The sequence below is a fragment of the Opisthorchis viverrini genome (genome assembly GCF_000715545.1).
Source record: "Opisthorchis viverrini unplaced genomic scaffold opera_v5_123, whole genome shotgun sequence".
In the NCBI taxonomy this organism is placed as follows: domain Eukaryota; kingdom Metazoa; phylum Platyhelminthes; class Trematoda; order Opisthorchiida; family Opisthorchiidae; genus Opisthorchis; species Opisthorchis viverrini.
This window is the reverse complement of record NW_008751777.1, coordinates 707,854-717,921: the sequence shown is the minus strand read 5'-3', so window position 1 is coordinate 717,921 and position 10,068 is coordinate 707,854. Positions and strand designations below refer to the sequence as shown.

Here is a 10,068-nt window from a genome sequence, read left to right as displayed (position 1 = left end):
GGAAGTGTGTATTGATGGCAGCAAGTGTTATTTATGTTTGCTGTGAGAAGCCTATGATAATTCCAGCTGGTAACCGCATGCAAAAGCTTTCTGATAGTCTTATCGCAGCATTTCAAACGTATTCCCCCGTAAGTGTTTTTTTTGCGGTTTCTTGAATACACTGGGTTTCGAGATGACAGGAAGGTCCTCCAGAATCCCCCAGACCTAAAAATTCACCAAAGTCTCTATAGGAAAACCGGCAAGCATCCAGACCAGTCAATCGATCAGTTAATCAATACAGTAACAGCCTGGATCGATAGAAAGTGACATTCGAAAATAGCACGAGGTCTCTTGTAACTGTGGTATTCACTTGTTCGCAAGAAAGTTGTGCTTGTTGCGGACGAAAGTGAGGGCAACAGTAAGCTATCAGACGAAGTATAGAATTTTAACCCATGAAACACGCTACTGAATTGAAGGCAGCAAACATGTTCAGCCATGCGATGCATTTGCTTAAGTTGTCCTTATAAAAGTGACCACTAAGTTAAGTTAAGAAAGAAGCAAATCAGAGGTTCAAATGATAAGCCTCATGTCCCGTTGCGTTGGTCGGAGCTTTCGGTCAACTGGCCTTCAAGAGGATTTTATATAATCGGTGCAGTACATCGGCGTTAATCAGAGGCCAAGATGAATTATATCATAAGCAAGAGAATCAGTGTGGTCTCCCGTTAACACCGATATCATTTGCACGTGAGTGTATGTCGCTGATGTATCTGACTGCGGTCACCGATCCTGTGCCTAGTGCCGGAAAATGACTCACCGAACAAGCGAATGCGTGCGAGTGCAAAAGTTACAACGGCCGCGCGCTATTTAAAGGGCACTTTTTGACACCGATCCAGACTGTCTGATAGAAGTTTAGCGAATACCCATCAACAACAACCGTGCCTCTATGAAATGCCTGAACGTTGATCATAGTCGACCGTACTTCTGTGGCGTGCTTGAACACTTGTTAGGTGGAATTCTACACGGATCCCTCCTTACCACTCGTACTCAGGTGCTGCTACGGCCGAGAAGTCCATCCCACGCAAGATTGGCCAAGAATCCGGGACGCTGCCGGTCCGGCCTCAAAACGAGATCCGATTGGTCGAAAGTCTGGGCCCAACAGCCAATCATGACCCAGTGTTGGCCAAATGCCGGTTGCCAATGGCGCATCCAGAACGCGTCAGAATTTCCAGAAAGTTATAACCGCCTGCGCTATATATATGAAGCGTTGTACAATTGTTCCTGACTTCGTTTTGGGCGTTAATATACCTTGTGCATCTTTGGTGGTTGTTTTTTTTTTACGTGAACCCTAGCTTGGGAGGCTCAGACCGAGAATCTAAGCTGAGAGAAATACCGTTACTACAACACTCATCGGCTTTTTCTGAATCGACTAAACAATTGACTAGCCTGGGTGCTTGCCGGCTTCCCCATTGAGATTTTGGCGGAGTTTGTGGTCTGAATAGGTTTCGGGCGTTCTAGGGTTATTTCCAGGAATTTGACCTTCCTGACAGTTGCCAACTGAATGAAACTAGCATTTTCTCATTTGATTTACTCTCCTTCTGAATCACGTTTGCAATTTTGGTGGGTCGGTGGAATTCGGAGAGATGGTGAAAGGAGCTCGGGGCAAGAAAGAGGTAGACAGCTGTTGCAGGAACTTTTGGGTGATGTACAACCGACACTGAGGAATGTTCGAGGAAGATGCTGCGTCATCAACTATACCAAAACTATCTATAACACCGTTTCGGCGCATAGTCCCCATGTTACCGGAAGGAAGCACGAGGGTTGAGATACTGCTCAATCATAGGCAGGAAGGCTCGAGAAGTCGGCGGTGGGTTCGAACCACGGGCCATCCGGTCAGGAAACACAAGCCCTATCCACTGTTCTGTCCCAAGTCTTCTCTGTCCTTTTGTAATACCTTTTCGAACAAACTGTCGTCGGTCCCCTGAAGAGGTCCCTAGAGCTGCGCGTGGGGGCGCAGACTTCGCAGAGCTGGTGATCTGACCAGAAAGTCGCCAAGTTATGACCAACTGAGAAATCGGCTTGGCGATGCGTAATCAAATTGCTTAACAAACAAATTCAGCGATTCCTACGGTAATGGACTGCGTAATTTTACATCTTCGTTTTTGATGGACTGAGGACGACGGTGTCTGTTAGAAAGCTTCTCACTTACCGGGCGCATGAATGTCCACCTGGTCACACTCAACAAGTCCTTGCTAGGAAACACAGATGGGTTGACGAACATGTTTTCGGCAAGGTCTTCTCAAGTCATACAATTGCAAAGGTTAAGAGAGCGGTATTTAACATATTTGAATGAGTATGGTGTAAATGGACAGGGGATCGAGTGAGATGACATTGGCTACCTATCAAAGAACCATTAGTTCAGGTCGCCAATAGGATGACTTGAGCTAGTCAGCTCGGGGGGTGTTGTAGTTGTGTGTTCAGCACACGATGCATGTGTGGGGGGAGGTGAGTTGGACCATGGTAAGTACAACACACGAACAAAGCGTTTTTGCCGACAAAGGATCGGGTCGCGATGTCGTATGGCGATAGCTTCAGCCACTGCAATTGTGCGCTGCTGTACTGATCTGGGTTGGTTAGCCGGCGCCTTGTAAACAACGCGGAAACTTTGGCTGGGTATCACGTTGTGTGCAGTGTCAGCTAAATGTTGTACTACGGAGCTGGTTATCGTCCTCCTAGTTCCAGAAGCTAGCCAGGGTGGATTGTGTTCCTTCATTCTTTGGCCGAGTTGCCTAGTCGTGCGTCCGATGTATTCCGCTGCACAGCAGCAAGAGAATGAGTAAACTAACATATTTTGGGCGTGGACAGGCACTCTATCCTTGAGATTAAAGGGGCACAAACGATTGCTGGTGAACCAGGTTCGGAGTTTTGCGGCCGGGAAAACTTTGTTCAGACTGGTGGAAAGTCTTCTGTTCAGTAGATCGGCCGGTATATCTCCCTTAAACGGGAGGCTAATGTAAACTGGTTTCCTTCCAGCTGTGGCTGTGATGGTGTTTGCTTCCTTCCTGTTCAAATGTTTTGTAATAAACTTGTCGGGGAATCCATTGTCTCACAGGACGTTGGTGAGAGCTCGGAATTCTTGTTCCAGCGCATCATCAGAGCATATTTTCGCTGTGTGAGTTAGGCTATGGATCAGGTTCCGCTTCTCTTTTAGTGGCACGAAGCTGCTAAAGTTAACATATCGCCCGGACCAAGTAGGTTTCCGGTACACCGATCGTTTCAGTGTACCATCGTGACGTCGTTCAAGGCCAACATCTAGGGAGTGGAAGACGTCGGTCTCTCCTTCCGAAGTGGATTTAGTGCTAGTGTGAGCCCTACTGAACTGTTGTTGGAGCGATTCCAATTCGTCTTCATTGTTAACAACAGCGAGGACTTCGTCTATCTATCGGCAGTAATGCTGCATACTCTCTATGTTAGCCTCTAAGGGACCATTTTCAAGTTTACTCATGAAAATGTCGGCTAGCAGTGGGCCCAGTGGTGAGCCGATGGCAACGCCGTCGGATTAAGGAAGACTAGGTTATTTGTGGACCATATCAGATAGGCCCAGAAGGAACTGGTCTGGTAGTCACCTGTTTTTTCGGATTCAAGTGAATCACCATGCCCGCTCAGTGACCATCATATTCTCTGAAGGTCCATGTGGAAGCGTGGAACAGAGGATGCATTAAAGAACATATATAGTGTTCTCGGGCAGGAGCTTTCCAAATCTTTGCTCTTGACAAGGCTCAATGTTTAAGGCGAGAAGTTACATACCAGAATGTTCATGGTTTGAATCCATCCTTTGCATCTTCACTGCTCTTGTACAAACTGGCAGTATCTCACCCCACGTGCATCCTTCTGGAGGCACGGCATTTGGTCACAGAAAAGTTGCTTCAGCTGAGCGATTGTCGTTTTTATTCTTCACATACTTTTCCAACAAATCAGGTGGAATCCTTCAGAAATGATCGCAGCCTTGTGTTTAACGGACCAATGAATGTTTGGGGACGTCACCCAGTCCTGTCCTGCTACTAAACAAATGTACAGGACATTAAAATGATATTCTATGAAGTAACAAGTTTAACCTAAACAGACCGTCAGAAGAAGCTCAGAGTTTTAGCATAAAAGAGAAGAAATGTGAAACATTGAATGACGTCAATGTTATTACCTGCAAACTGCCAATCTAACCACTTTGTCGGTCTCCGAACGGTCTGAAATCAGGCTGTGGGAATGACCTTGAGCGTGACCTTGAATGTCATCTGTGTGTGATGCGCATGTCAAAGGCGTGTTATGTCTGAAGTTGCTTCACATATGTGAATTGGCATGAAGCACATCACAAATAAACAAGTGCGAGTCGATCCTATCACATCAAAAGTCACTGTATTCGAGACACAAAAAAGAACAGAAAAGGGGATTTTGATGAAGTGCATGCATTCGCAATTTGATGTTCGAGTAAAACGTGAAGTTGACTGGGACTACCCCTATCTACTGCACCCCGAGAGGGACAAAAACGGTCGTAAACTATTTAAGAATTTCTAGTAGCCTTATAAGTAGTGTGTATCATCAAGCGGAGAATTTCCGCTGTCCGGCGTCAGTGGCGAATTTTAATACACTACCCGGGATACAGATATGTATATGGGTATACTAACAACGGGTACGCGGAAACTAAAAGACAACCAGTGACCTGCAAGGAGGAACGGGTGGGTTTTGGCAGGACGAAAACGCTTCGCGATCGAGGACAACTCATGCAACAGCTTGGCCCTGAAGGACCCGTCTGAGTTGACCAGTGACTGAGGTAAGGAACCACATTGTTTCTTCTTTTCCCTGCGTATACATACATGCACCAAACCGGTGTTACAAAGTGGGCTTTTCGGGGATAGGTCGATACTAATATGGTTCTTTTCTAGCAATCCGATAAAAAGGACTTGTCAACAATTCAACGCAACTGGCAGGGCAGCAGAAGGTGTAGAATTGCCGACAGCCGAATTCATGGCACTTTGAGAATAACCCATGAAACACGCTACTGAATTGAAGGCAGCAAACATGTTCAGCCATGCGATGCATTTGCTTAAGTTGTCCTTATAAAAGTGACCACGGAGTTAAGTTAAGAAAGAAGCAAATCAGAGGTTCAAATGATAAGCCTCATGTCCCGTTGCGTTGGTCGGAGCTTTCGGTCAACTGCTATTGCCTTCAAGAAGATAATCTGTGGTCTCAGAAGGGCTTGGTAAACAATCGGTTCCAAGCTTTCTCCAAATGAACAAAACTATTATTTTGACGTTTCAACATATGTTAGTAAGGGTGATTAAAAATCCTCGACAGCTCATAACTGGTTTCGCCCTTCCTCGACCTCAGCAAACAGTCACCTGGTTTTCCTCAACTCTCTCTATGTTCTAAGCGAACATCGGATTTTATATAATCGGTGCAGTACATCGGCGTTAATCAGAGGCCAAGATAAATCATATCATAAGCAAGAGAATCAGTGTGGTCTCCCGTTAACACCGATATCATTTGCACGTGAGTGTATGTCGCTGATGTATCTGACTGCGGTCACCGATCCTGTGCCTAGTGCCGGAAAATGACTCACCGAACAAGCGAATGCGTGCGAGTGCAAAAGTTACAACGGCCCCGCGCTATTTGAAGGGGAGTTTCTGTTATTGATCCAGGCTGTCTGATAGGCGTTTAGTGAATACCCATCAACAACAACCGTGCCTCTATGAAATGCCTGAACGCTGATCATAGTCGACCGTGCTTCTGTGGCGTGGTTGAACACTTGTCGGCTTTTTCTGAATCGATCGAATGATTGACTAGCCTGATTTGCTTACCGGCCCCCTATTGAGATTTCCGCGGCGTTCTGGGGTCTGAGTAGGTTTCGGGCGTTCTTGGGTCACTTTCAGAAATCTGACCTTCCTGACAGTCGCTAATTGAGCAAAACTGACATTTCCTCATTTGATCTATTCTCCTCCTGGATCACGTCTGAAATTGCGATGGGTCGGTGGAAGTCGGAGGGATGGTGAAAGGAGTTCGGGCAAGAAATAGGTGAACAGCTGTTGCAAGTACTTTTGGGTGATGTACAACAGCACTGAAAAGTGTTTGAGGAATATGCTGCGTCGTCAGCTATACCGAAACTATCAGTAACACCTTTTCGGCGCATAGCCTCCATGCCACCGGAAGGAACCACGAGGGTTGGGATACTGCTCAAGCATAGACATGAAGGGTCGAGAAGTCGGAGTTGGGTTCAAACCACGGGCCTTCCGGTCAGGAAACTCAAGCCCTAACCACTGTGCCATCTCAAGTCTTCTCTATCCCTTTGTAATGCCTTTTCAAACAAATTTTTCGTCGGTCCCCTGAAGACGTCTCCTAGGGGAGAACATATGTATAAGATGGTAACCACAGAGCCGCGCGTCGGGCCGCAGACTTCGCAGAGTTAGTGATGGCCAGTTGAGAAATCGGCTTGGCACTGCGTAAGCAGATTGCTTAACAAAGTCAGGGATCTCCATGCCAGTGGAGACTGTGTTATTCTAAAATCTTCGTGTTTGATGGACTGAGGACGACAGTGTCTGTTAGAAAGCTTCCCATTTATGGCGACTGCCTCGCTGAATGACACGCATGAACGATCGGCAGTCAAAAGCAGCATGATTGTGCGCAAAAATATCAACTTACCGACGACCCTTTTAACCAGCATTCCAGTGAGGAAGCATTTCACCGAAATTCTGTTCGTCCGAGGATACATCCTATGAATCTACATGACATTCTACCACATTTAACCATCCCACTTGGCCGTACCGTCGTTGCAACCGTGGTGGCGGCGTCCTGCACGTCGTGGACACCCGGACCGCAAGAGGAGCAAGCGAGGAATGACCATTTGTAGCTCGACACCAGTTTATATACCAACCTCACTTTGGCCTTCATACACCAGCTGCCCGGTCCAGACCGCAAGTCGCCGGCTCTGGATGACATTGGCTACCTATCAAAGAACCATTAGTTCAGGTCACCAATAGGATGACTTGAACTAGTCAGCTAGGGGGGTGTTGTAGTTGAGTGTTCAGCACACGGTGCATGTGTGAGGGGAGGTGAGTTGGACCATGGTAAGTACAACACCCGAACAAAGCGTTTTTGCCGACAAAGGATCGGGTCGCGATGTCGTATGGCGATAGCTTCAGCCACTGCAATTGCGCGCTGCTGTACTGATCTGGGATGATTAGCCTTTGAAATCTAGTCTTTGAATTATAAGGAATGTTTTGTCGATGTCTTCAAAATCATTCTTGGTCAGAAAAGATCACAAACATAGGATATTTTATACAAGTAGCTTAAGGCAGTGGGCAGTCGTTGATAAAGGTTGGGGCTATAGTAAGTGAGATAGCCTCAATGTGTCCCCCTCGCCTCGGTATGGACACAATCTGGGTCCAGCTGTAGAGGGACATCTTGTGTCCACATGGCTTTAATATCTTGTTAAAACAAGTCAGAAGTTGGTGATGTGAGACAAGGGCAATCTTGTCCACATGCTTTTTCAAGGATCACTGTTCATCCGGTTTCAAAGCGTCTGTGAACGGTGAAGAAACAGCTGTTTCGGAGCATTCCAATTCTTTATTGAAGGTCTTGGACAACAGTCTGAACACACCGGCATCCGGTGTTAAAGATATTGTGTTAGATAGACAGGAACGGTCTTTAATTGTTCACCCCGGAAGGCTTGTGGAGTTATCCATCTGTTGTATCGGAGTCACTGCTGAAGTCCCTAAAGCAACCGCAGAAGTCCCCTGTTCTGGCATTCAAAGACCTCAGGTTGGGGACAGGCTCCGGGATCCGTCGAAGATCTAGCGTATTGTACGCACATAGATGTGCAAGGCTTTATGCTACCAAGAATTAACCGCTCTGGTGCTTTCAACAGAATGGAATTGTATGGTTCTAAGAGCTTCTCGATGTACTTCCAGGTTACCAGACTTTGGCTTAGGAATACTCATCGTCGGCTACAGTGGATTCGCGTTCAAATCGCTTTTGTAAGAACAGTCATCCTCCTGTCCGGGCGTACTCATTCTGGTGAGTCTATACTAAAGGGGGAAGCGCTGGACTCGAAGTTCACTCTTACTGGAACTCGTCAGCATTGCACTTCCTTGACCTTGCCGGGGTTTGAAATCCGCAAATCTGACATGCAAGCTGAGTGTGTTATCACCTGTTTTATCACGTCTGAACAGGCGAATGTGTTTAAACTTGAGAGATTGAGCGATCTGACTGGTTCGCCCGGCGCCTAGAATGACGACCCAGTAGGCGGCCTAGTTGTGTCGATCGATTGGCCCACCAGCGAGGAATTCCCAGTCAGGTCGCGCCACGAACACTTTGAAACTTGATGGAAGGTCCTGTGATTGGTTCCGAACACAAGTCCCAAAATCCTTCGACGACCAATATAAGGGATGATTTAAGACTGATGGTCTCATAGGGCAGATACACTTGCAAGCCCATATTTGTCCCCCAAACCGTACTCCCTTCAAAATAATCCTTTATGAGAGCAATCCAACTACGGTGCGATGCGAGGATCAATGATTCAAAAGAAAACATTACGACTGATTTGAGACAGCTGTGCTCTGTCTCACTGAATATTGCAATCAATCAGCTGATTGATGCAAGAGACAGTCGACCTTCGGATTCACGAATGGATATCCATAGCAAGTATGAATGTTTAAAACTGTTTGAGTGCGGGTTAATGGGCCTTCTGATCACCCACTTGTGGCCGAACTGTTGAATGTTCAAACTACTGACAGAGGGTTCGAACCCCCCCCCCCATCCTGGAGTTTCGTGAGATTCCCAATTCTGATGAAACAGTTTCACATGGCCTCTCATGGTTTGTATCCAAATTTGCTTTTAATTAACAGCCGAAAACTCTATGAAGCCTTCCAAAGCCCCTCACATTACCAGCAACATTAAAACTGATTTTGATTACATAGCTTCAGTGTGGTTAAGAGATCGCGAGCTGCCAAACAAGAGCAAACTCATGAAAATCATGAAGGAGACTACTCACAAGGTTGCTGAAAACTCTTCGACAACCCACGACCGGTTTTGCCCTAATTGGGGCTCATCAGGTAGGCACAGTCCCCGAGGTTCTACCAACCTTATGTTCTACTTGAACCCAAATTGCACTGTTTTCGAGAAATACACTCATTTGCAAATCAATTTGGTTTTCACGGGAGACTCGATTGAATCTCTCGTTTATGATGTCCTCCAGCTGAATATGCTGTATACAGGCCGCCTCATGGTTCAGTTGGCACGATATTCGAGATATCGTAGTATACTTTCATAGAAGAAACTACTCACAGGTTTGCTGAAAACTCTTCGACAGCCCACGTAACAAAGAACTGAAATGGTCAGAAAGCACACTCATTCTACACAATGAGTTATCCGCATGTTATCCGCATGGAAGACTCCCGCGGAGAGTAGGCGATATTATTCTCTACCATTTCACCATTGCACCATCTGCTTTACAGTGCTGTTTACATTCTTTTCGTGACCCCCCAAAACAATGGTTAAGAACCACGGACATTTTGAGTCAAAAGCTTCAAAGATCTGCAGAGTGTGCTAGGTATGGCACTCACCAGGATGTGATGAAGTTTACAACATCACAGGTGGACGGTCGATTAGAAATCAACAAATTTATTGAAGCAAATCAGAGCTTTCATCCTAAGAACTACTTGGACACTGTTTCTTGCCAAACAGATGTATTGTCATGGCGCTGCAAACCTGGTAATTCTTTGTTGTCTAGGCCCGATTCTAATAGGTAATGCAATTGTACATGTGATGACACGTTACATCTTAGAAAAAAAAAGCAAATTCGTATCCAGGTCCACTTGATAAAACAAGACTGGTCATTTACGGTACGATTGTTTACACCATGTCGATGATTGGCATCCGGTCAGCGGTGTTCGGACCAGTGGATGTGTAACAGATAGTTCAAACAACAACAATCGTTCACCTGTAGCATTCTTTCGGTGCCTAACTGCTACGCCACCCCAAGGAAGCACGAGGGCTGGGATACTGTCAGGTTTCCCAAGCCAAGATCGGAGAAGTCGAGAGGCA

General features: G+C 46.3%; 1 protein-coding gene across 1 annotated transcript in view; it reads left to right on the top strand.

Moving 5' to 3' along the window:
* Nucleotides 1–10,068, top strand: part of T265_06051 (hypothetical protein) — a gene marked incomplete at both ends in the record, with an annotated part of 18,767 nt that overhangs the window by 6,427 nt on the left and 2,272 nt on the right. The window contains 2 exons of the mRNA XM_009171221.1: nt 1,028–1,194; nt 7,519–7,785. Of these exons, the coding sequence (XP_009169485.1) occupies nt 1,028–1,194; nt 7,519–7,785 (434 nt within the window). The remainder of the gene's footprint in view (nt 1–1,027; nt 1,195–7,518; nt 7,786–10,068) is intronic.